Source organism: Corvus cornix, chromosome 20 (assembly GCF_000738735.6).
Source record: "Corvus cornix cornix isolate S_Up_H32 chromosome 20, ASM73873v5, whole genome shotgun sequence".
Lineage (NCBI taxonomy): Eukaryota > Metazoa > Chordata > Aves > Passeriformes > Corvidae > Corvus > Corvus cornix.
The window spans coordinates 3,951,891-3,978,117 of record NC_046349.1 but is presented as its reverse complement, the minus strand read 5'-3'; the positions used below and the strand labels follow the sequence as shown (position 1 = coordinate 3,978,117).

The 26,227-nt window shown below is 53.2% G+C and overlaps 2 protein-coding genes across 3 annotated transcripts; one reads left to right on the top strand and one right to left on the bottom strand.

Moving 5' to 3' along the window:
• The first annotated feature begins 659 nt into the window (after window positions 1-659).
• On the top strand, window positions 660-19,249 carry MYBL2 (MYB proto-oncogene like 2). 2 transcript variants are annotated; one of them, XM_010397153.4, is made up of 14 exons: window positions 660-766; window positions 5,132-5,225; window positions 6,335-6,406; window positions 6,759-6,851; window positions 8,460-8,680; window positions 8,839-8,995; window positions 9,742-10,011; window positions 11,228-11,614; window positions 12,953-13,092; window positions 13,393-13,492; window positions 14,070-14,183; window positions 14,699-14,815; window positions 14,980-15,126; window positions 17,111-19,249. In XM_010397153.4, exons 3-14 carry the CDS (start codon window positions 6,350-6,352, stop codon window positions 17,237-17,239), a joined length of 1,932 nt encoding a protein of 643 aa, XP_010395455.3. In that variant the 5' UTR covers window positions 660-766; window positions 5,132-5,225; window positions 6,335-6,349; the 3' UTR covers window positions 17,240-19,249. The 2 variants fall into 2 exon arrangements, with proteins under 2 accessions (XP_010395455.3, XP_039419518.1); XM_039563584.1 differs by lacking the exon at window positions 660-766 and adding an exon at window positions 4,503-4,577.
• LOC120411070 (proline-rich protein 2-like) lies at window positions 3,694-4,524 on the bottom strand. Its single transcript, XM_039563635.1, has one exon. The coding sequence runs from the start codon at window positions 4,522-4,524 to the stop codon at window positions 3,694-3,696; it is 831 nt and encodes a 276-aa protein (XP_039419569.1).
• Window positions 19,250-26,227: the final 6,978 nt, after the last annotated feature.

The following is a 26,227-nucleotide window of genomic DNA, read 5'->3' as shown; positions in this document are numbered from 1 at the left end:
ATGTTTTTTTACTAGGGTGGAATACATGTAGCTAGCATCTCTCTTTCAAAGCTGTTCCTTTAGCCCGCTGGAAGTATTTAAACTTAAAGTCATGGCAGTGTGATACATGTAAAATTTGTGGCTGACCGACAATTTTGAAGGAGTACAAGTAGGTGAGTGCTTTGAAGAAGTGAGGCGAGGCCAGGAGGCAGGTTAGGCACGTAGCTAGTGAAGGAGTTTATATATTAATGAAATTATTGCTGCGATTCACAAAAGTGAGTTACAAGCAACTCTTGCTGCTTTCCCTTTTTGTCTGTCCTCTCATACAACATTGGTTATTCAGCAAACCATAAATCTCCTTTTTTATGTGGTTTTAACAAGTCCTTCTCCCTTTCTTTGCTGTAAGCAGCGACAGGAGAGGAAAATCAGGATTGTGGGAGTGGGGTGAGATCTAACGGGAGAGCATGAAAATCTGTAAGAGGGGTGGGTGCGATAGTCCGGCTCCTTTCCTTCTCTCATGACCAGCGCTTGGACAGGGCAGAGGAGGCCTTCCCTGCGTGGTGGCAGGTGCTGGATTCCCGCGGGCGGGTGACAGGACAGGGTGCCCGGGGCTGCTCCCCGCTGCCAGGCTGTGCTTTCCCGCTGCGCCAGGAGAGGGATCCGAGCCCCGGCGCGCCTCCGCCCGCGCTCCCGGCGGGCAGCGCCGGCCCCGCAGCCATGGCCCCAGCTCTGCAGCCGCATCCCGCTGCCCCTTCTCCGCACGGACCTCTCCCGACCCCTCTGCCAGGTAACGCGGGCGGGCGGGGCGGGGGGCTCGGGCACGGCCACCTTGGAGGATCCTGCGCCGGGCGGTGCCGGAGGGGGCTGCACCCGGTGAGGTTGTACCGGAGGCCGGCCCTGGGTGTTTAGGGGGCTCAACCTCAGGTCGGGAATGCAGCGAGAGTCGGAGACCAGCACCAGAGAGACATTTATATCTTTATTGTGTTAATACAAAAGAGAGGGATCGGGGAGGAGGGGGAGGAGCCGCCAAGGCTGCGGCTCTCGGGGGTGCCATCACCAGCCCAAACATCCCCCACCAGCAGTGCCGAGTCAGTCACCCCAGGGGGGGAGATTTAACTTGTCACCAGGTGCCGCCGTCACCACTCAAGCCGCTGGCTCCGTCCTCTGTGCGGCAGCGTGGGTCTCTGCTCCTTGCAGCAGGGTGCAGGCACCCAGCAGATCCAGCTGGAGCCCGGGCAGCAGCATCACAGAGTCCGGTGCAGAAACACAGGGACGGTGTCAGGATCGCTCAGCTGGGTCTGCAGGGTGGCAGAGCTGTGGATCAGTGTAGGGTGCTTCTTGAAGGCACCAGGGCAAGCCAGAGGAATCACCACAGGGGTCTCCAGGGATGATGTGGCTGGTATGGAGCATCCCAGTAACCGTAACTCCTCAGTGCTTACGTCAAGGGATGTGCTGGTATCCATAAAGGATTTTACTGTGGAGATGTCCCACCTGGGTGTTGGCACTTTCCCAAGGGCTGAGAGATCTCCAACCAGCCCAGGGCCCTTGAAGAGCAGGCTCTCCAGTGGTTTGCAAGGTGTCGAGGTCTTCTGTGACACATTCATCAGGCGGCCGTCTCTGCTGGGGTGCTCCCATGGCAAACCAGACACCTCAAAAGTGGCGTGGCCATGGTGGGCCTTGCAGAAGCAGATGAGACCGAGGTCAGAGATGCTCTGGGTCAGGCTGTGCAGCTCAGTCTTCACACAGCTGCTCAGAGACTCTACCTGCTTGACAACACACAGAGAACTGCCACTTGCTGTGCTGTCCAAGTCCATGGGAAGCCCCCCGGTGTCCAGTTTGGAAGCACTGCTAGAGTCCATGTAATAACTCAGAACAGGAAAAGAATGGCTATGGTTGGAGGACCCGGCCAAGAACCCATTTTCTAGAATTTCCTTTCTGGTCAGGATGCTGGCACTGTGCCTCCGGGTGGACAGCATGGTGCAGAATCCAACAGCTGTCTGGCTTATAGAGACAGATCAGGGTAACCCTGTCAGAATAAACACATTACTGTTCACAAAGGAATTACAGACTTACAGTAGCATGGACCACTCTTGCCAAAATCCTGTCTCAGTCTTGCAAGGAGCTGAGCAGGATCCAGGACAAGTAAGAGAGCATCCATTTTTTAGAGTCAGAAATAGCGCACCACAGTGTGTTTGTTGCTCAGAGGTCCTTGGGGAGCCTCCCTGGAGCTGTATTTAGTTGACCTCAGCCTGTTTATCACTACTCTTAGCTCCATACAGGGGATCGAGCAACATTTTATCCCACTCCTGAAGTCAGAGGACCACTAACCCCAGCTAGAATTGAGCCCCTTTGAGAGGGAGGCACCAAAACCAAGCTCAGGCTTGGATAGGAGAGGTTGAGGGGCAGCTCTCACCTTAGTCTCACTTGTGATAACCCTCACCATCAGCTGACTTCCAGCACCATTCCAAGCAACGAGGGCAGGCCTAGGAAAGGGATAGCTATGCTCCAAACCCATCTTTATCCTGAATGCACATTAAGCAGTGATAAATAGCTCCTAAATTTAGTACAAAGGGCCCGTAGGCTCAGTCTATAAGAAAAGTCTTCTTTAAGAGACTAAAAACCTTTTCTCCTAGTGTGTGAGAAATAAAAAAGAGATTAAGAAAACAGAGTAAATAGCACTACTTACCTTCAGCTTCTATAAATATCCCTCAAAGTTCCTGACCCTTTTCTGCTAGTGGTACTTACAGGAGTTTTATACTTCTGGTAATCAATTAACAGGCTGGTTTCCCAATTAAGCTGGTTTGGGAGAGGGAGGGGCTTCTGTTTGCCTCTTTTTAAGCACAGGGGCAGTGATGGTGGGCCATGGCTGAGTGATGGAGGTACTCTGAGGGCTGGGTTGTGTTTGTCCTGTCAGTGGTCCTTATTAAGGTGGCACCTTTTTTTAAGTTTTGCCTTGTTTTGTGAGATGTTGGTTAGGAATATCCACATACACAGACCTAGTGGATGATGTGGATAGTATATGTTGAAGTGTTTGGATAATGCTCTCAGGCATGGGATTGTTGGGGTTGTCCTGGCTGGGGCCAGGAGTTGGACTTGGATGATCTTTGGGGGTTCCTTCTAACCCGGAATATTCTGTAGCTTGTGTGGCACTCCTGCCCTTTGCCCAGGGCTGCTGCTGTGGCTGGAGGGGGGCTCAGCTCGGTGTAGGGGTGGATGTAGGGAGTCCCAAGGGTGGAAATGGAGGGTCCTGGGGTGGGGGGTGAATGGAGGGTATCCTGGGGTGGCATGAGGGGTCCCAGTAGCTTCAGGTTGGTGGAGGGGGTGGATGTGGAGCTTCTGGGGGGGCCCTGGGTCCATGTAGAGGGGGATGCGGAGGTCCTGAGGATGGAAACGAGATGGGTCAGTGCAGGGGTGGATGCAGGAATGTCCTGGGTCAGTGTGGGGGATGCCGGTGGTTTCGGGTCAGGGCAGGGGTGGATGTGGAACAATCCCGGGGGTGGGGATAGGAAGGGTTGCGGGGGTCCTGGATCGGGCGCGGGGATGGATGCGGGGAATCGTGGGGGTCCCGGAGGGTGCCGGGAGCGGCGTGGGGCTGGATGCGGGGTTCCCTGAGGGTGCTGGGGTCGGTGTGGGGCTGGGTGCGGGGTTCCCTGAGGGTGCCGGGGCTGGATGTGGCGTTCCCGGATCGGGCGCGGGGATGGATGCGGGGTGCCCTCAGGGTCGCGAGTCGGTGCGGGGCTGGGTGCGGGGGTCGCGGGGTTCCCTGAGGGTGCCGGGGTCGGTGCGGGGGTCGCGGGGTTCCCTGAGGGTGCCGGGGTCGGTGCGGGGCTGGGTGCGGGGTTTCCTGAGGGTGCCGGGGTCGGTGCGGAGCTGGGTGCGGGGATCGCGGGGTTCCCTGAGGGTGCCGGGGTCGGTGCGGGGCTGGGTGCGGGGTTCCCTGAGGGTGCCGGGGTCGGTGCGGGGCTGGGTGCGGGGTTCCCTGAGGGTGCCGGGGGCGGGCGGGCCTGGGTGCGGGGTTCCCCTGAGGGTGCCGGGGGCGGTGCGGGGCTGGGTGCGGGGTTCCCTGAGGGTGCCGGGGGCGGGGCGGGGCTGGGTGCGGGGTTCCCTGAGGGTGCCGGGGGCGGGGCGGAGCTGGGTGCGGGGATCGCGGGGTTCCCTGAGGGTGCTGGGGTCGGTGCGGGCTGGGTGCGGGGTTCCCTGAGGGTGCCGGGGTCGGTGCGGGGCTGGGTGCGGGGTTCCCTGAGGGTGCCGGGGTCGGTGCGGGGCTGGGTGCGGGGTTCCCTGAAGGTGCCGGGGTCGGTGCGGGGCTGGGTGCGGGGTTCCCTGAAGGTGCCGGGGTCGGTGCGGGGCTGGGTGCGGGGTTCCCTGAGGGTGCCGGGGGCGGGGCGGACGGGCGCCCTCCCGCGCGCGCCTCTTTGTGCGGGCGGGAGGCGCTGCGCGCATGCGCGGCCCGGCCCCGCGCGGGGGGGCGCCGTTGGCGCGAGATAGGAAAGTGCCGCCAGCGCCGCCGCTCCGGACCCGCGCCCGGCCCGGCCCGAGCCCCATCCCGGCCCCATCCCGGCCCCATCCCGCACCGCCATGGCTCGCCGCGCCCGCGGGTGAGTGCCGACCCCGCCGTGCCGGGGCTCCCCGTGCCCGCTCCCAACCCCGGCAGGCTCCTCCCGGCCGCCCCGTTCCCGCTCGCCGGCCGGACAGCGCGATGCGGGACGCAGGGCGGCGGCCCCGCGGTACCCGCGGCATCCGCTCGGGAGCGGGGGGTGAGCGGGAGCCCTGCGGCTGCTGCCCCGCACCGCTCCCCGCGCCCCTTTGCGCCAGCGATCCGGGCGCTGCTGAGCTGTACCGGGGAAATGAGGCCGGTGCCCAGATGCAAAGTCCGCCCCGAGGGACAGCAGGGGCAGAAATGGAAAGAAACGCTCTTTTCCCTGCTCTGGGCAGAATAAAACTTGCCAGCAGACGCTGGAGCCCAAAGTTGAGGATCTCCTTTCAGTCTGGGGTGGCTGGGTGGGTGTCGGTGAGGTTGGAGCTCGGTCTGGAAGAGAGATCTGGAGCTCTGCTCTATAATGGTGCAGGTTGCTCTTGAGCTCTGCTCTGTATGGTGGAGGTTGTTCCCTCTCCTGCATGGAAGTTATAATCTTCCTTTATTCGCTTCTAGTGAGGACCAGGATGAGCTGCATTACCAGGATACAGACTTGGATGTGCCGGAGCAGCGGGATGGCAGGTGCAAAGTCAAGTGGACACAAGAAGAGGTGAGTGAGAGCCTGAAATTTGCTGAGAAAGGTGCTTTGGGGTGGTGCCGCTGACATGGCACCCTGGGCTTGAGTGACTCCACCCCAGTCCTCACCTGCCAGCCACGACCTCACCTCCTGCTGTCCTGCTACTGGAGAGGACCATGTGTCTTTTGTACTGAGCTCAGGCCTGAATGAGGCTCAGAGGTTCAGGGGAGTTTGAAATGTAGCCTGAAGAGCAAGCACTCAAACATTTTTAACTTAAGCATGTGAGTACTGAGTGAAATACCACTGCCTGTAACACTCCTGAGAGCACAGAGGGGTCCAGATGATGGCTGATGCCTCCAACAAGCTGAAATGTGCAGTGGAAATGTACTCCTTTTTCTGGAGTATTGACACTTGGGATCATGGCTTAGTCATCCTGGCTAAGAGCCTGGAATTTACTGGGATATTCTCTTCCTTCCTCCTAGTTTCACTATTGGTTTGTGCAGTGTGAAAACTACAGCTGGGGTCAGAACACCAAGTAAGGTGGTCTGTGGGGAGGGATCAAAGCCTTGGGCTCATGTTGGGCAGGGAATAATTTAATTATTGAGCCAGCCAGAGCTCACAGACAAGGACCCCTCTAACAGGCTTTGTGTGAGCTGTAGGAGTCTGCACACCCAGGCTATAGCAGGGATCACTAAAGAGATGCTGTAGAGCCCTGTAGCACTGAAAGACAGAAGAGCGCCAGGGCTAGTGGTGATATACTTCAATCAGTCAGCTGTCCTGGCCAGCCAAAAGCAGTGGCTGAGCTGGGAGATGGACTGTCTGGTCAGGGATGTACTGGGGCTGGATAAGCAGGCCCTTGGCCACAGAGTTTGAATCAGACTAGAGGAACAGGGCTGAGCTCTTACTTTGTACTTAATGTATGAGCTTGTCCTAGTACAGAGCTCAGAAGCAGTCTGTGCCATGTGGGCTCCATGTACTGGAGAGCTGCTAAAGGCTGATGTGAGCTGCCTTCCTCCCCTGAACACAAAATGCCAACAAAACCTTGACAGTTCAAAATATCTAACTTGTTCTTTTAATGTCATCAGCCTTGTGGCAGGTGTTGCCTCAGTGTATCTGAAAGTGGATGTCTTTGTCCTTTGCAGGATGAGCAGCTGAAGATGTTAGTGAGCCATTATGGGCAGAATGACTGGAAGTTCCTGGCCAGTCACTTTCCTGTAAGTGACCTCGTGCCCAGCTGGGAATGCCATGTCTGCATGTTGCTGCTTCTCCTCGTGCTGGCTCCCTGTGTCTGTGCAGTGGGACTCTGCTCTGACTTCACAGCTCCAGGCTGTGAAACCAGGAGGAGACCTTCTTGCACAGAGGGCTTTCTGGGGCGAGTCTGTTGGAGTTGGGGTGAGAAACTGAGGTTCCTGTCCCTGTGTCCAGTGCCCTGGGCCTCCATATGTATTCTCCACGTGCTTCTGCAGGTGTTCTGTGGGACAGCCTGTGTGTATGGGGACTGCTGCTGCTTTTGGAGCTTTTTGAGTCCCTGGTCTAACACAGGGCTGTTCCCATTCCTGTTCCCAGAACCGCAGTGACCAGCAGTGTCAGTACCGGTGGCTGAGAGTGTTGAATCCAGACCTGGTTAAGGGTCCTTGGACCAAAGAAGAGGACCAAAAGGTAAGTGAGGGCTGAGAGGATCAAAGTGTTGGGCTGTCTCTGTCTGCAGAGAGGATGGAGATGTCAGAGCCATCCTCAGACGTTGTAAACTGTGTGTAATTGTTCCCCATGGGGGATACCTGTGAGAGCAGCTCTGTCTGCCCTGCCCTGAGCAGCCCAGGCAGCCATGGTTGGGATGTGATGTGATCTAGGCTTCTCCAGGTAAACACCTTCTCCCTTTCACACAGTGCTGCTACAGTAGGCTGCCAAGGGAGAGAGAGCTGAAAAGGGAATTAATTCATCTGCCTGCTGGCAGGTCTCCACCTGGCCTGGCCAGGTTGGGTCTGAGAGAAAATAAAACTGGTATTTCCTGTGCCCACAGTAGGTAGGCTGGAGTGGATGTCTGAGGTTGGCTGGGTGAATCATGACTCCTGTGAGCCTGTTTCTCTGCTGATTCCAGAGTCAGCTGAGAGAGGCAAGCTCAGACAGACTCATCATCTTGATGTACTTCAGAAAAGCTGGAATGAAATTCAAATTTTACCAAGGTTTTCTGGTACAGAACATCCTAGTTTGGCAGATTCTCTGTAAGACTTCTGCTCCCCCAGTTCTTTCCCTTTTGGTCTCATTATGTCAAGCCCTAAGGAAGCTTCTCCTGATGTTGTTCCCTGCTCTTACAGCAGAGCAGTTGTTGCCTGCTTTCCCCTGCCCTTTGTGTTGTCCCAACTCTGCCAGCCTGCCCATCCTGGCCAGGCTGGGCTCCAACTCACTCCTCATTTCTTTGGCCCAGCTCCTTGGCCTCAGTTTGGCATCTTGGGTCCATTTTTCTGTGCTCAAAAGGCAGGAGTCTACAGCGGGGACATTTGTTACCTCTCTACCTGCACCCTTCTGCTCAGCACAGCTGGCCAGGGTAGAAGTGTTCTTTGAGAACTCTTCAGCCAGGATTTTGATGGGCTGAACATTGCAGGGAGTGTTTCATCCTGACTGTGCCCTGGATATTGTAGGAGCCCAGAATGGATTCAGTGCCCAGAAGCATTTGTGTTGGGGCTCAGGTAGAAGTGACCGAGCCCTGGGCGAAGGGGAAGAGGCAAAGTGGATGGTTCTTAAATGAATTTGGCTCTTTCCCTGTTTGTCCTGGTGCTGTCAGGGCGTGGAGCTGCAGCCCTGTCTGTCCTAGGTGTACCACACTGTGAAAGGGAGCAGCAGCCCAGTGCACAGCTGATGGGGACTGTTGTCACACAGCCAGGCCCTCGGAAGCAGGGAGGGCAGAGGAGCCTTGGAGCAGGTGGGACTTGGCCCTTGCTCAGAAATGGGGAACGTGTTTCTATATCTGGGCCCCTGCCAGTCTCCACCCCATCTTCTGGGAGGGGTCATCTGCATTCACAGGCGCTCTGTGGCAAAATATCTGTGTGGAAACAGCCTCTTAGAGAAATTTGGCTGAATCATTGCTCTCATGAGGGTTGGAACACCTGGTTGCCCTGCTGGGTCCCTCCAGCTCTTCCTCCAAAGGGGCCTTTCTTTGTCTGTCCGTGCCTGGTCCCAGGAGAGGTGAAGAGCAAAGCCTGAAGATGACTGTACTGACCTTCCTCTCCTTTTTTCCATTTCCTTATTTCCCTCCCACTCTCTCCAAAGGTAATTGAACTGGTTAAAAAATATGGCACCAAACAGTGGACCCTGATAGCCAAGCACCTGAAAGGGCGGTTAGGGAAGCAGTGCCGGGAACGCTGGCATAACCACCTGAACCCTGAGGTGAAGAAGTCGTCGTGGACAGAGGAGGAGGATCGCATCATTTTTGAGGCCCACAAGGTCCTGGGGAATCGCTGGGCAGAGATTGCCAAGCTGCTGCCTGGGAGGTAGGACCCCTTTGCTCGCTGCTGCCTTCCCTGCTGGGTGGCCCCTGGAGATCCGTGTGTTAGGCTCTCAGGATGGGGCTGGGGCGTGTGTTGGAGCTGCCAGCTGTGCTTTAAAGCTGCTGTAAGTGATGATTTGTTCCCTTCTGCTTTCTCTGCAGGACTGACAATGCTGTGAAGAATCACTGGAACTCCACCATCAAGCGGAAAGTGGACACAGGAGGTTTTCTCAACGAAACCAAGGAGTCCAAGTCATTGTACCTCCTTGTGGAGGTGGATAACAAGGAGAGGCAAAGTCAGACGACAGCTGAGAGCCAGGTACTGCACCAGCACACTTGCAGCAGGCAGCTGGGTCAGTCTCCTGCCCTGATAATGCATTTTGGAGCTGTTCGTCCACCCTTCTGCTGCCTCACGCTTTTCCGCAGCCTGGTGTCTGCCCAGACAGTCTGTGCCTTCCCCAGCCTCCCGGATCTCTCCCTTCAGGAGCTAGAGGTGTGATGGGAGCCTGAGTGTGTTATCCAGGCAGAGGACAGCAGTCTGCTAGAGCTGTTACCTTGCCAATCCCAGCAACAAGCCTGTCTTGGACACGGAATATTCTTTTGGCTTCGTTGTGCTGTGGCTGGTGGGAGAAGGAGGCTGCTGCAGACAGTGTGTGTGTGGGAGCAGGGTGCAGAGATACTGTGTTCCTTTCTTCTTAACAAGGAAGCAGGAAAGTACACCCAGTGATTGTTTTCATGAAGAAAGCATATAGTTTTTGAAGGCAGGCTCCTGGAAAATAGGAAGCATAGAACTAGTGCTACATGCTCAGCCTAAGTAGAACTTCCTCCTGGGACACTGGAAAATGACATCTTTGATTAAGCAGTCCTGTGCTTCTTATGTTGTGTGGACTCCTGCTCACTGTATGGGACAGAACAGTGAGGGAGAATGGGGATGTGAAACAAACCTGGTGGCAGGTAGGAGAGTGGGCAGAGCTGAACGTGTCTAGGTGCTCTCTGTCCCCAGGACTTGACACTGTTCCCTTGCTTTCTGCTGATATCTGGACTTTCTTTGTTGTATGTGCCAAGAATGTCCTGCCAAACTGGCCAGTGGATGTCTCTGAAATAAAGGAAGAAGAAGTCAGTGATGAGGAAGTGACGGGTGTACAGGAGTTGCCCTTGGAGCTGCCAGCTGCAGGAGTGGCAGAGCAGAACGTGGAGGGGACCCCAGATGATGCAGTACCTGAGGATGGCACTTCATTGGTCGAGTCACCGTACAAATGGGTCGTTGAAGCTACCAACTATTTGTACCCAAGCTGTGCCCCAGCCTTCAGTGAAGCTCTGGACATGATTGAATCTGTAAGTAACAGACCCTTGTTCCTCCAGTTATTGTAGGGAGACCGACCCTCACCCTTTTTGTTTGACTGAACTTACTGGGTCCCCTTGATCATCACCCTGAGGAGAGCTGGGTCTGTCATTGCCTTGCAGCTTCCTCCTCTCTCTCTTCTGGGGCTGGATTAGACCTTTCCAGCTCTGCCAGTATTGCTGTGGGCTTGTGTAGATTTTCCTAGGTGGGTGTCCTTGTGTGTGGGCTCTGCCTGTGTGGGAGGCTCTAAGTGCTGGCAAACCTGATTTCAAGCCCTTCTTTGCCAGCCAGAGTGTCCCCAGCTCTCCTTTTTGTAATGGTTCAGGCCCATGCTCATTGGCTTTCCTTTCTGCCCTGTCATGGGGTGGGATAGGACAGGACAGACTGGGAATAAGCCAAGCCCATTGTACTATGCAGGAGAGACCCCTTCATGCTGGCACAATGCCACCATTTGCTTTCAGTGGAGGTAGCTTCACTGAAATTAGTTATTTTCAGCCAGTCAAGCGGTGCTGAGGTCCCCTGGGTGACAGAGGCACACCAGGATGGGAGGCTGGCTAAAACCAGCAGGGCTCTTTGCTGCCGTCAGAAGGAAGTTGCCTCTGCAGCCCCCAGCCTGCCTGAGGCACTTAAAATCCGTGAAGGAGTCACTTTGCCTGTGTATAGGCAGACAGTGTGTGCCTGAGGCTCAGCACTGCATCTGTGGGCCCTTGTATGGTGCTGGGTGTTGGTGGGGTGGAGCTGTGAAGCAGCTCATTTCTGAACTATCTGGTCAGTTTTAGTCTGCTTTCAGCTGTGCAGGTTGCACCCAAGCCCCGTGCCCAGCTTTACAGGTGTGCCCAGGACTGTGGGTCGCTCTTGGGTGATAGTTGCTTCATTCAGTCCCAGCCCTCTGCCCAGCTGATTTTTCTGTCCGTTCTCTGAGGGGGTGCAGCTGTTTGTGCAGCTGTGCTGTGAAACAAACAGGGAAACCAGCCTTGCATTAATAGAAAAACCTGCCCCATGCACAAGCAGCAGCTTTCAGCTGGGTCAGATCCCTGATCTGGCTCCAGCTGTGCCCATGGCAGAGGAGAGAAGGGCTTGAGCTGTCCCTGGCCAGGCTCCTTCCAAAGCTTGGTGCCATCTCACACCCCTACTTATTTCACCTCCCAGCTCAGTCTGGCTGCTCAGCTTCCACCCTGGGCTGCTGCTGACACTTTCCCTTTTGTGCAGGACCCAGATGGGTGGTGTGACCTGACCCAGTTCGACCTGCCCGAGGAGCCCTCAGCCGGTGGCAGCAGCGGCAGCGCCAGCCCGGCCAGGCCAGTGCCCGGCGAGGTGGCCCTGGCCCTGCCCAGCGTCACTGAGTACCGCCTGGACGGCCACACCATCTCTGACCTGAGCAGGAGCAGCAAGGGAGAGCTCATCCCCATCTCCCCACACGCCGAGGGCAGCTTTGGCACCCCGCCCTCGGTGCTGAAGAGGCAGAAGAAGAGGAAGATCTCCCTCTCGCCTGTCACAGAGAACATCACCAGCACCAGCATGTCCTTCCTGGAGTCCTGCAACAGCATGACGCCCAAGGGCACCCCTGTAAAGACACTGCCCTTCTCTCCATCTCAGGTATCTTCTCACCCTAATGTCATACATTCCCATCAGCTCTGCCCCCTTTGTGTTCCTCTTGCCTTGAATGAGGCAGTGCCAGTGTGCAGAGCGTGTTCCTGTGCTAAAAGAAGGCTCAGAGCTGGTTTCTGGCACTGCTTCTCTTCAGTGCTGCCCTTCCTGAGGGAGCAGCAGCCTGTGTCTCCATATGGGAGTGCTTGCAGTTTTAAGGAAGCCCAACTATCCTGTGTGAGGGGCAGGGCACCTGCCCAGTGTGAGGAAGGAGCCCCCTGTGATGGAGAGCACACTGCTGCTGTCCCCAGGGCATTGCTGTCCCCAGGGCATTGCTGGCCCAGCTGCGGGCAGCAGAGTGGCAACACTGAAAACTTGCTTTCCCTGTCTGTTTGCAGTTCAGTCACACAGACAAGGGCAGCAAACACCTTGTGCAGATCTGTGTTGCTGTGCTTATGAAAACGCTCCTGGCCTTGTCTTTGTTGCAAAAGGGACTCAGGGTGTTTCAGCCTTTGTTGTGACTCCTGCAGTGTCCCCACACGTGGTCTCTGTGGTGGTCAGACCCACGAGGGTCCAGCTGTGCCTTCCAGGCCTTTATTTCTGCTGTTTCTGCAGCAGAAAACGTGGGAGGGCACCACAGGACAGTCCAAAATGCAGGTTTAGGTGGACCTTGAGGGAAAGGCCAGGAGGAAGGAAGCAATCAGAATGGGACCCATAATGTACAGCTCTGCAGAGTGTGAAAGGCAGGAGTGTCTGGAGTGAATCTGAGAAGGCAAAGTGCATGTCCTACCTCAAGCTGAGCTTCAGCCATCAGTGAATGTCACAAACACAATTTTTCTCTCCCAAGAGGTTCTTAGGTACAAACTGTGTTCTTCGTGGAGGCAGAGATGTTGCTTACTGGCTCTAGGGAAGTAAAATCCTAGCAGAGCTAACACAGTTCATTGTTTTCTCACAGTTTAGGCTGAAGACAGCTCAATGCAAGACCTGTTAACTTGCACACTTTGTGTTATGTGGACTTCCCTCATGTTTGCCAGCCTGAGGTTGGAATAGACTGGGTGAGCTGGGATTACCAGTGCAAGGAGAGACTTCTCTCCTACTCTGTAGCTGGTAGCTGTGAAAGTTGTATCAGCTCATCCCTTATGGGAAGTGAATAATCTCTATGGGTGAGAGGCACCTTCTGGGCACTTTCATGTGTGTGTCCATGCACAGAACTGAGTCTGTAACCCATCCTGGGTTGGGAGAAATGTTCCTGCCTCAGGGTTTCCCTCATATTTAGGAAAAAGTAATGGCTTGTGATGTGATGCTTGAGACTGAGTGTCTTCAATTTTTCTTCCCTGTGCTGTGCAGTTCTTGAACTTTTGGACCAAACAGGATACACTAGAACTGGAGAACCCTTCCCTGACCTCCACACCCGTGTGCAGCCAGAAGGTGATTGTCACCACCCCGCTGCACAGGGACAAGACCCCTCTGCTCCAGAAGAACTTAGCGTAAGTCCTTTCCTCATCCCTGAGCAGTGTCCCTTTCCACACAGCAGTCTGCTCCAGTTCAGACATAGCTCTCAGTACTTCTCATGGCATTACTGTGAGAGAGGCAAGGCAGGCTGGGGATTTCCTTAAATCAGTGTTTTCCCCCCCAAAACAGCTCTTCTCTGAGCTGCAGGGAGTAAGTGTCCAGGCTGGCTGGGGGCACAGCTAAGTGACCTCTGTTGTGCTCAGCTGCTGGGTGGGCTGTGGCCTTGTGTGGGTTCCAGCCTGTCTGATCCCTTTTCTTTCCCGCTCTGCTTCCAGGTTTGTCACACCAGATCAGACATATGTGGTGGACAACACACCCCACACTCCCACGCCTTTCAAAAATGCCCTGGAGAAATATGGACCAATTAGACCTCTGGTAATTATTGAGCAGGGTGTGGGGCTGATGAATGCAAATGAGACATGGAGGGGAGAGGTTTGTGCAGGGCTGTGAGCAAACTTTTATCTGTGCCAGAACAAAGGGTGGTGTGGTAGTGCCAGGCTGAGAGGGGAGGGGTGAAGGGGACATTGTCACAGTGGTCCTTTCACTGTAAGGAGCTACAGGACTTTCAGCTCCTCTGTAAACCAGCTAAAAGTGCCAAAAGCTGCCCTTGAGTCGGGCTGCAGTGCTTGGCTACTGATGACCTTGAGGAAAAGCAGGGAAAAGCCTAGGCCTCCCTGAGGAGCTGGATCTCCCAGGCATTGTGTGCACACCGGTCTCCTGATGGCACGTGTGGGGTTCAGCTGATAAGTCTCTCACACCTGGAGATCCTGTAAATCCATCAGCCTAGCAGAAAGCTTGTCATATCTTTTCCAGATGGGAAGCAAATATGTTGTTGTGTTTGTGCTCCCACTGTGGGCTCTCCTGACCCCATTGTCCCTTCAGGGAAACACTTGTGACCCTGCCTAGCACAGAGATTTTGACTGCCTTGTGCTCTCTCTGCCTTCCACCCCAGCCCCAGACTCCTCACCTGGAAGAAGATTTGAAGGAGGTGCTCCGAAGTGAAGCTGGCATTGAACTCATCATTGAGGATGATGTGAAGCCTGAGAAACAAAAGAGGAAACAAGGGGTGAGCTGGCTGTGCATCCAGTGCCAGCTGCTATCTGCTGTGTACTCTTAAGGAGTGTTCTGGCTGGTTTTAGTCATCCTGCTTTTGGTGCCAAAATGTTTTTAGCCTTGTGGCTGCTCTCTTAATCAACAACAGGTGCCTGAGGTTAAGGCCTGCTTAAAATACTGCCAGGAGTGTCCTGGTTTATGCTGAGCTCAGGGCTTGCTGGCATGCTTGGAGCACCTGGGGCAAGTTGGGCTCCCAGAAGGCTCTGAGCTGGTATAAGAAGTCTCAGTTGCCTGGTGGCCTTTCCTTCCTACTAAAGCTCTTTCTCTAAGCTGCTGGCTCAAGGTGCCAGGAGGGGGGCACTGGAAGCTGCTGTGCCCTGTAGTGGGGAAGGCTGCACACACCTTCTTCCTGAGGTGCTGGTGCCATGCAGAACTGGGGTGATGTGGCCTTGGTGTGCACCCTGGGCCCTCAGGAGGGCACTTTCCTGGGTAGGTTCATGGTGACACTGGTTTTCCTACGTCCTCCAGTTGCGCAGGAGTCCCATCAAGAAGGTGCGGAAGTCTCTGGCCCTGGATATTGTGGATGAAGACATGACACAGAACCTGCCTGCCCTCCCCAAGACTGTGTGTTTCAAAAGAGCCCAGGTGAGGGCTTGTGTGCTCAGAGCAGGGGCAGAGCTGGCTCTGCTCTGGCAAAACTGTGCAAAGCAGCAGAAGCAGCCTGGAGCTGCCTTTGAACAGTCCATGTGAATGTGTATGAAGGGCTGGATTTCTCCTTCCCTTACGCTCTCCTTTTTCTCCTGGTGCAGCCTGTGAATTTCCTGTCACGGTCCCTGAACCTCTCCTCCTCAAGCAGGAAGAATGACAGTGGTTTGCTCAACAGAGCCTTTGTGCAAGTGCAGCCAGAGAAGATGTCCTACAGGAAAATGCCCAGCCACTTCAGGCCACCAGCGCCGGTAAGCCCTGCAGCCACTGCCCTCCCAGGCAGGAGTTTATCTGGCACACTGCCCTTGTCCCTTGAGGAGTAAGGGATGGAGCTCTGAACTCCTGCAAGGGCATCCCTACACTGCCAGGGCTGTCTTTGCACTCAGGCTGGGAGATGCTGAGCCAGAGGTGTCATTCTACATTCCTACAAAACACAGCTGTGGCCTGCTCAGCATGTTTGGCCCTGGATTTCCCCATGGGAATTCGCACCCATCAAGGAATTTGGATGATTGCTCTGGCAGTAAAGTAAACCTTCTTTTTTCCAGTGAGCACCCCTTGGGTGGACAGCAGGAAGCTCACCTTTTTTGCTTGTCAGGGCAGAGCAACTCTGAAGTGCTGTATAAAGGTTAAGCAGGAAGGTATTTCCCACCCCTGTGTTTTTTAGGGTGCTTCTGGGTTGTGGGGAAGGCTGAGTGCCTTAGGCAGCATGGGCTGGCTTTATCCTGACCCCGTGGCAGTGCAGAGCTCTGGTGTGGCACCTTGTACCTCTTGCTGAGGTTGGTGCTGTTACAGCAGCTCTGTTCCTCAGCTCTGGAGCTGGGTTGTGCTGGAGTCACAGCAGCCCACAAAGGCCCTCTGGGGCATAAACAGACCTCTCTGCAATCGTCACAGCTTGCATGCAGGATGCATTTGTAGAGAGGTATCCGTGCTTTGCTGGGCAGTGTAGCTCAGACATAGGGATTGGGACTATAATTTTGTAGGTGTTTGTAGAGTGAGTCATCGGATGTCTCTTCGAGCTTCAGTGAGGATGGAAACATGTGCTGTCCTTGTTGGGGGGCTTAGACTGCAACTGGGGCCTTGTGTGAGGGTGTTTTCCCATCCCAGGAAGAGCCCAGGTGCAGCGTTGTCCCCAGGAAACTGCAGTGAGCAGCATCTGTCCCTGTCTTGTGAGAGCTCTTTATTCTGACAAATAAATACTCCTCAGCCAGAGTAATTCCTTCCCCTTCCCCAAATAAACCCTGCTTAAACACTTCAATTTTTTCTCCTGTCCTCGCCAGGGTCGTATTGCTCCGAGAGCTAACAGCTCCCTATAAATAAACTTTGGGAGTGACTCGGGGGTGCCAGTGAGGCAGCTTGTGTGGTGATGGAGTACAGGTGTGCAGTGAAATCCCATTGCCCACAGGCAGCAGGGCTGGCTGTGCTGCTGCTGGGCTCTGGGGATTTATTGTGCTGCTCTGGTGCTGCTGGCAGGCAGTTCTTTATTAAGGAGGCTCATCCAGCTCTGGGCTGAGCCTCAGTGGGCCCAAAGCTGCTCTGTGGCTGTGTGGGATGTTGCTGCTGTGGCAAATGCTGGAGCCCTGGTTCCCTGCAGTGCATGTGGACAGGCACTTCCAGCTCAGGGCACTGCCTGTCTCCTGGCTGCATTTACCAGAGGATTCTCTGGGGCTTTCCTGGAGTGCAGAAACACCTCGTAGGTGCCCTCAGTCTCTGTGTGCAGAGACTGAAGCACAGCTGGTTTTTGGCTCTTCCTTTGTGCTGTGGGGCCCTGTTGAAGCTGAAAGCGCTAAATTGCTGTTAAGGATGGCATTTGATCAAAATAGGCCTGGGGCCAAGCAGCTCCTGTAGGAATTGAACTGGTGGGCAATAAACTCTAAAGCTGTGCTTGAATTCCTTCTATCCTTCTGGAATCCCTTCAGGGCAGTGAGTTTTAATAGGTTTGTGCTTTGGGGTTTTTGTCTTGAGGCAAGTTAAGGGAAAGCCCTAAAAGGGCATGTGGATTGCCTTGAAATGGAGCACTCACCTGGGAAACTGCTGAACCTGAACCCCAGAAATTGCCACCTCAGCTGTGAGGAGCAACTGGTGGTGTGCAAGTGCCTCCTGGTTGCCAGATGGGTTCTGAAGTTTTATTTCCCTTGTTAGTTTTGTTTATTTTTGCAGTCTTTCAGAATACGGTGTCAACAAGATTGGTCCTCTCCCTTGACTGTGTTGTACACATCCTTTCTTTTCCCTCTACAGATGAGCAGGGCTTGGAAAGCAGTGGCCTGTGGTGGAACCCAAGACCAACTCTTCATGCAGGAGAAAGCTCGACAGTTTTTGGGCACATTGAAACAGAGTCACACATCAAGGACCTTAATCTTATCATGAAGGATTGTTCAGCTTTTTAATTTTATTTTTTAAACTTTTTAATAAGTGGAGGGGGAACCACAGGAAAAAATATCTTTGGCCAGGTCTTAGTACGTGGGTGTGGATTTTTTTCCCCCTTCAGTTCCCAGGTAGATCTATACTGTTATAAATTGGGCTAACTGCTGGCTAGTGTGTGGAATGCAAGCTTTGGGATCATTATGGAAAGGCAAATCAGGGAGGCTTGGACAGCTGACAGCAAGACCTCTCTCTGCAAGACCTGAATTCTGGAAAAGTGGAAGCAGCAGCCATGTTCCACCTTGGAGCTGGAGACCGGCCTCACAGCATCCCTGGATTCCTGCTGCTGCTCTGCTACCTCAGGAACAGCTTTGTGAAGGTTCCTGCAAGCCTTTAGCCTCCTTCCCGGCTTTCCCCAGGGGATGGAGTGTCCCCCTGGGCTGGAGGAGGAGGGAGGGTGTGGTGCAGTGGGGTGACCTGTGCCTGGAGCCCCTTGCTCCCCATGGGCCTGCTTTGTCCTGCCATGGCTCCAGCGGGGCCTCTCCCACAACTGTGGGAACCTAAAATGCTCCCTCTTCCAATAAATGATGGTGCTCACATCCCTTGGACTCTGCCTCTGCCTCACAGCCCTCGGGGAAGGCAGAGAAGTGCTGGGTTTTGTGTGGGCTCTTTGCTCTCCTGGCAAGTTGTTGAATTCCTGTTGGAATTCCCTTCTCAGCACGGGGGAGAAGGGACGTTCCCCCAGCACACACTCTTGGTAGTTTCATCAGCTGTTCAGAAGTTTGGGCTACTTTATGGGCAGGTGCCACAGTGTGTTTGAGCTCGGGGTGGCTGGGATCCCTGCAGAGGTGCAGGGGTGGATGGAGGCTGGAGAAAGAGCAGCAGAAGTGTGTGATGTAGCAGAGCCTTTCTGTTCCCTTTCCTGTGAACGCTAAAGTTGCATCCACGTAGCTGTTCCAGTGTGGGAACAGTAGCACTGCCCTGTTTTGAGGCAGCCAAGGATGAAATGTGGTGATCTTAGCAACATATTAACTTTGCAATTGGAAAGGTGTTGGAAAAACTGAGGAGCAGCTCAGCAGCACAGGAAGAGCTTTTTGGGTGAGCTGTGCTGTGCTTTCCTTGGCCAAAGCTGTCCTGGCAGGTCTGCCTCTGGCTGGGGGTGTGCACACAGCAACGCTGTACCCACCCCAGGGTGGAAAACCAGAGCTGGGCTGCACAAACCTCGTTTCAGGTTGTGGCTTATGCTGGAAATAGAGTCAAACAATCCTTACTGACAAACTTGTTAATAAAACCTTGGATCCTGGGAAATGAGGGAGGTTTAGAAACCCAGCTTGTTTTTCATTTTTACAAGCTTGGGGCCAGAGCAAATCCATGAAGTAATTTTTATTTCTGTTTCTCAGTGTTGCAGCGTTTGCTTTGGAAAGATGGCTGGGAGCACTTGTCTGGAAGCCTGGCTTTAGCTGCTCCCATTCTGGTGTTATTTTAAGAGAAATTGTCATAAACCTATCCCTGTCTGCTCGGCCTTTGGTGGGCTCAGCTGGTCCTGCGCTGTGTGGCTGTACAAACCCAAGCCTGGAATTGCAATTCCTTCCTGGAGCTGACACGAGCTGGGAGCTCTGAGCAGGCAGGGGCTGCTGGAGGATAAATCATGGTGTGAGCCTGGCACCTCTGTTTGAGAGCTGTGCCCAAATTAAAGGAGGAGGAGGCTGAGAATATTAACTGCTTCTCTGAGGCTGCAAATCCTGGCAGTTCTGCATTGCAGAACATTTGTGGGGAAAGATTGAGGGGCAGAAAAATACCAAGGCCTAGCATAGTTAGTGGGTAAAAAGACAATTAGCTTTTAATTTGAAAATGATGCTCTTTCTAGTGTGGAGGTTGCCAGCCTGGCTTGATTGTCCTGGGGCCCAGGAATAGACATTGTTCTACAGGTGGGGTAAAAAAGGTGGCACTGGCTTTGTTTTTCCTATTAGTTTGGATGCTCTGCTTTCTTCCAGTAAAAGTTTCATAGAGGTTGAACTTCTTGCTGGCTGTGGAGTTCCTGGACTGGAGCTGGAGACCCTGAGAGGGAGTTTTGGTGGAGACCCCTCTCAGTCCAAGGCTCCCTGTCCCTGGCTGATGTCCCTGTGAAGCCTCACACAGCCTTCTCAGGCTGCCCAACCTTCATTCACAAAGGGAAATCTGGATGTTTAATTTAGCTTTAAATGAAAAACCAGGATGAAAGTGTTCCAGGAGCATTGGCTGTGTGTGGGAGGAATCCAGTCCCATGGCCCAACTTGCTGCACAAACCCCATGTTGCTGCTTGATTTTAAAGTTTATCTTTTGGTATTTTGCATTCCACAACAGAGCAGATGACTCCCTGTTTGAGTCCAGACATGGAAAAAGGATTGATTCTTACCAGGAGTGGGAAGGGAATAGCACAGCTGGAGCTCCTGGGTCATGGCAGTGCCCTGACTGCTAACAGGATGTTGTTTCCAGCTGGGATAGGCCTTAAAGAAGCTGGGGAAAGCAAAAATAATAGGGCAAGGAGATGAAAAAAGGACATCCATGGTTTTTTATTGGCAAGTCTGGCTTTGAAATGGAGGCTGGTGGGGCTGAGGAGTGCTGAGCTCACACAGCTCCATGGTCAGCAGTGTGGGAGCTGCTGTGCTGTGTGTCCCTCCAAGGGCTCTCAGCTGCTGGGCTCCTTCCTGCTGCTTGAAGGAATTTCACAGCTTTTTTATCTCGTTTTCACAGCTAATTCTGCTAAAGCCTGTGCAAACAGCAGGTTGCTCACAGGGGCCTGTGGCTCCACACCCTTGGGGAGAGAGATCTGACCGTGGAGGAATACAAACGGTGAACAGTGTAATTCCTCGTATTTTGGGCATTTCTTGCATCTGAAGGAAAAACAAGAAAAAGACAGCTGATGGGGCTCAGCTGGGGAACGGGGTACAAGGCCAGCCTTGGCAAAGCAAGGGCTCTGTGGGCACGGGATCCACGGTTTGTGCTCCAGGGCTTTGGTGTTCCCCAGGTGTTGGCAGCTGCGGCAGGACATGCTGCTGACCTGGCTGCAATTCCTGCTGCAAGCCAGCCTTGCCCTGCTGCCCTTTGGTAGTTCCTCATTAACAGGTGTGGTGGCACAGAGCAGAGGAAATTCTCCGTTAGAGGGTCATTAGTAGCTAAATATTAGTTGGTTACAGCTCAGTGCAGGGAAGAAACCCTGTGAGGAGTGCAAGGGGATGCTGAGGTTGGTGTGGGGTGTCCCGGGTTTCTGCTTTGCCAAAAAATGCTTTGATCCTGGGGATTACTGACCAGCAGAGTGCCTCCTCTCCTGCCTTTGCTTATGGTATTCATTGAGTAGTAGCTCAGCAATAACCTTGTAAAATTTCCCATGTGCTTGTTTTGACACTCTAACCTGTGGGCTTAGAGGTTTGGGAAATTAAAAGGATGATTTTAGCTGAGCAGACATGTGCTGAGGATTAGCTGAGCAGCTCCTGGGTTTTGCAAGAGATGGAGACCACTTGTGCTAACAGCTGGCTGCAGCTGGATGGGAAAACAACTGAGCTTTGGAAACCTAAAATCCTGCCTGCCCCTGTTTCTGGAGTGAGAAAACTGCAGTTCTTCATCTCTGCCTGAACAGAATAATCAAATATTAAAATATGGTACTAGGTCAGGGGAAAATATTTTGCTGTGGAAACCAAAGGGTTCAGGGTGAGGAAATAAATGTTCTCACTGGAAAAATGTTAGGAATCAGAAATTTCAGGGAGTTAAAACCCCTGCTGGGAAAAGACTTGGCAAAACTACCCAGGGGGCAAGCACAGGCTCATCTCCCCTGGCCATGGGCAGGCTCTGGCCTGTACAAGGGTAGCTGGCAGTGGCCAAAATCACCACCTGGGTCATGTGTGACCTGGTGACCTAATAGCTTGTGAGAGGCAAATCTAATACTTTATAGTGGGTTTGTGTTTGTAAATGCATTAGCTTTGGTTTTGTTTTGTTTTCCCAAGACACTAAATAGATGCTGTAGGACATAAATTGATGTTGCATTCCTAATCCCTCCTAGAGTTTTTCAAAATTTGTTCAGTTTTGGAAATCTCACCCAAAGCTTTGACTTTGAGCAAGGCAGCCAGCCCAGGGAATGGGATGCTTTGTACAACAGTGATGTCTTTAAAGGTGGGATTTGGGGTTTTTAGGGGGTTTTTGGTGCCACTGTGCTGTGCCCAGTCCTGAGTTCAGCCAGGGGCACTGGGCTGCTGAAAGTGCCTAAGTCAGTCGATTAGGGAAGGGAGAGCCCAGTGTCTGGCTGTGGAAATAAAGCCAGTTATCTGTAATTGTACAGCAGGTAACAGGTGCCAAAATTGCTGTCAGATCTGCAGAAAAGGACCAGATAAGAGGAAAAAAAAAAAAAAAAAAACTTTAGATTAAATTCTGTTGATGTACTCATCTATTCCCAGGGTCAGTGTAAATCGAGGTTTGAATTAAGCCAAAACAGCCCAGTTAATGTCTAAATCTGCCATTTCTCAGGCCCTGCAGAAGCAGACAAACACAAAATCAATATTTGCTCTAACTGTTGCTAAGTTTTCTTTACAGATTAATTTCTGCCTAATAATCCCTGCAGCTCTCTGGAGCCCTCTCTGCTGTGGTTTCTATCCTGCCCTGGGGTTTCCTCCCAGCCCATCATCCTGGGCTGTTGCGGCCAAGGGGATGTGTGAGGACCCTGCCTGACCCCTCTTGCAAAGCCCACCCTGCTCTGCCTTCAGGGGAGCACCCAGCATCCTTCCATCGCAAGGAAGGAAATCCTTTCCCCCTCTCTGGATGCCAGGAACCTTTTTTCCAAGTCCCACGCCGTGGAAATGGAGCTGGATTAACACCCAGCTCTACACTTTGGACCCGTGTCGAGCCAGGAGATCGTTTTGTCCCTTTAATTAGAGTTATTTCTGGTTTGAAGGATTATTCTCCGCTCCTGCCACTAAGCGGGAGTGTTGCCACGCCGTGGAGCAGCTGGATGAGCCCGAAGCAGCGCGTCCTTTCCCTCCTGGAGCGGCTGGGAAAGGCAGGAGTGAAGCAGGCATCGCCACAGCAACACCCAGGGCAGGGCAAACACCCTCCTGTTCGGGATCAAAGGGGGAGCGACACAAACTTCAGACCCATCTTGGGCAATAAGCGCAAACATCAGCCTTTGTCACCACTCGGCTTTGGCGTGGGCTAAGAGGCACCGGTTGATCCATGAGGCCCCAGGAGGATGGAAACTGGTGAAGAGTAGGGAGGGCATGATGAGGGTGTAGGTGGGTGGAAGGACTCTTGGCAGTCTGATGAAATGAGCTTCCCTGCTACGGGAAGAAGCGGATCAAGAAGAGGAGAAATGCCCCAAAACTGCCAGTGGAAAGGGTCCCTCCCTGCCTGCAGAAGAGAGTTAAAAATGGGGCTGAGGGGCTCATTGGGGTAGGGCAGTTCAGGATCTCTGCTTCTGGCAGCTTTCATGTGGGCTGATGCTTGTGTCATCCCTGATGTGCTCCAGCTGACCTCAAGGTCATTCCCCTGCCCTGTGAGAGACATAAAAGGTGTGTGCAGTTCAGACCTTTCCCTCCTTAGAACCCCAGTCCCTCTGCCTACGAACTGCAGATAACCCCCTTCCATCTTTTTTTTACCCCTCCCTGCACAGGGTTTTGGCATCTACATCCACAGATGCCAAACACTCTTGTTTATGGCTTACTGTGGTTAGAATTGTGAATTTTCTTTAAAAATACATTCTCCTTTCAGTTTCTTACTTCACTTCAAATGTCATCCTTTTTCTCTTCTTTTTTCAGGGCCACCCAGGGATTTTATTCACAGAATTGGAATGAGCTGCAGAAGGGATAAAGATCATTCATGGGAACCTTGAAAGAATTGTCTGAGCTCTATGAAACGAAACTTAAAAATAAAACAGGGAGGTGAAGCACAGGCTCCAGCATGAACTCCTTATAAATACTGGTCCATGAAATCAAGAGCTCTTCCCAGTGTGCTGGATGGGCCTGCATGGGGAGGAGCTGCTGTATCCATTTCAGGAGTGGGTAAATAGGAGCACAGCCCTAGAGCAGGGACACGCAGCAGGCTGGAAAACCTTCCAGCTCTTGGTTTGTGCTGCTTCCTCCTGGGTAAAGGGACAGGTGAGCTCTGCTGGGTGTGGGTTCAGAGCTGTGGCACTGGCAGGAAACGCTGCTCCTGGGGAAGGAGAGGGGAGGAGGAACAGGAGGAAAAAGCTGTAATCCTTTGCTGCCTTCAGGCACAGCTCATGGTGCTTTTGGTGCTGGTGTCAAAGGAAGGGCCCTGCTTTGCCTCCCACCTCATGGGGACCCCCTGGCCAAAGCCCTGGGGCTGATCATTCCTGGCCCTCAGCCTCTGTCCAGACTGATGTTTATGGCTCTTGTATCCTCCCACCACATCAACAAAATTCTTACAAAGCACTTTCCTCCAGACAGCTATTTGCCAGGTCAAACCCAGCCAGATGCCACCAAAGCTGTGAAATCCTGAGGAGGAAGGCCTGATCTGGTGTTGTGCTGGCTCTCTGTGCCCAGGCAGAGGCTGTGACCCGAGGGAGGATGGCTTGTTGAGCTGTAAATGCCTGGGAGATGCTCTCTGGGTGCTCTCTGTCAGCTGTCCCCATGCAGCTGCCCCGGTTTTGGGGTCAGGAAGGGGATTCACACATAGTATTTATGTCAAAAGAAGCCACTCTGAAGCATAATGTTTGTGTATTTCTTCCTGTTGCCTTCCCTGGGTAAGCGACCTCGAGAGGTGTCTTTGAAGATAAAATGAAGGGAGGTGAGCATTTTTCTGTTTGATAAAAGGCCGTGCTGTGTCTGTCGTGGGTGTTTTGAGCATTCTGTGGCTGGCTGGAGACCTGCTGAATTTCCTCTGTTATCAGGACAAGCCACATTGAAATGCAAAACCTTCTCCATCTCCCTCATATCTTTTCAAGATTCCAGTTGGGGGTTTCACTGGTGCCCATCTGACTCTGGCCTGACCGTTCTCCTCTCCTGCCCCTGTGGGGACAGCACTGGGCCAGGGGTGATTCCAGGACATCAGATCAACTTTGGGAGATGGAGAAGGAGCCAGGTCAGGGTGGGAAGCTGGTGAGAGCACAGTGGGAGGGTGCAGTAAGGACAAAGGGCTCCAGCTCTCCATTGGATGGGAAGGCAAAGCTGCTGTTTCTAAGAAAAACTGTTTCTTCTTCCTTCTTCTAGAAAAAAAAAAAAAAGCCATTTTAGGTATTGCTGATAAGGAATCAACTAAATTCCCCCTTTCTGGGTCCCCATCTCTGCAGGAGATCACTCAGCTATTCAGCTACAGCTTAGCACACGGGGCTTTTGAAAACATCTTGCTGCAAGTGCCTGGAAAATGCTATCATTTAAATCCATAATAGCTCTGTTAGGAAACATGCCCCAGGCATCCACATCAGCTCGTGGTGGTGCAGTGTGTGTGTCTGGTAGCGCTTCCCATCGCCCAAACCATAAATAATGGGAATCCAACACAGCACCAGCCTGCCTGGGCTTGGAAGCAGCTCAGGCCACGTGCCAAAATGTGCTCCAGCATGCCCAGGGGGGCTCCCAGCCAAGGCTGGGGCTGTGTCACAGAGCCTGGTGTCCTCCCAGATGAGCTGAGTGTCCTCCCATCTGCTGCTGCCAGTGGTTTGCTCATCCAGTGCCCCACTGGGGTGTCCCTGTTGGGTGGTGGGAGAGGCAAAGAGAAGTGGGAAGGCACCAGTGCGTCTTTTCCTCAGGAAAAAGTAAATTTCTGGAAACAAACCTGGGAGGAAACAGCTGGGTGCCATCAGCTCTGTGACACCCAGACATGTTCGTGGCAGGAGGTGTCAGCAAACCCTGCTTATGCTGAGCTTTTGATGGCAGTACTGAGGTTAAAGAGGGAGCTCTGTTAGCCCCTCTGCTGATGCCTCTGTCTGTTCTTCTCATAAAATATGGATCTGGGAGATCTGGAAAGCTCTGCTGCAGTTACTGAAATGCTTTTACATCATGTATTGCTCGCTGCTGCCCACACGCTCTTCTGAATAATCATAAGTTTCTTCTATAATTATGTTTATTACATGCTTGCTATGGTGACACACTATCCTGCACTGTCGAGTTCCAAGCTGGAATTCTGCTCTGGCTGAGCAGCTGATTCCTGGGGTGCTGCTGGGGGGTATGGGAGGGAAATCCTTCCATAGCCTTTCTGTCAGGCTCCCCCTGCCCAAGACAGCATCACAGCAGGTAGCACAGAGATTAATAACATGATCATCTTTCTTGTGTGCTTTGGCAAGCAAGCTAATTAATAATGATGGGTCAACAGTTTTTAGGATTTTAGGATTAGCACCAGGTTTAGAGGAGGATCATGTGCATGTCTGAGCTGCAGTGTGCAGATGTGGGCAGGTGTGTGGCAGAAATGATGTATGACCCACATATTAAAGTAGTTTTTTTGTCTTTAAAAAAAGAAGTTTATGGACTTAATCCTCTTCCTCCACCACCTGCCCTAGTTTATTCAATCCCTCTTAGGATAAAAATAAGACTTTAGTGTTATCAGGTAACTGACGGCTTTGGGGTGAGATGGCCCAGCCCCCAAAACCTCGCGTTATTTTATGAACTGCCTGCCTTATGTGCTGCAGGGGTGAGTTACAGCTGCGGAGCTGGGACATCTCATGTCTCAGCAGTCTGACAGAGGCTCTTTGCTGCTTCTCTCACCTCAGTTTTCCTCCACCCCCGAGGAAGCAGCCGCAGGGCAATGAGCAATGTATGATGGGGGGGGATGCACTTAGCAGAGCCCTCTGAGGAGCTCCAGGCAGTGAGTGTGGGTTCCCTGCCTGCCCTCCTGGAGCCCAGCTTCCTGCTGGGAGCCCGCCAGCCCAGATACACAGTGCCACGAATAACAACAGGGTAATCAGCCCATAAGCTGCTAATTAAAATATAAGTGTACTGCAGTGAGAAGGGGCTTGTGTGCTGGACCTTGAAACGCTCTGTTTGCACAGCTGATGAGGCAGTCAATGCTCTGCAGCAG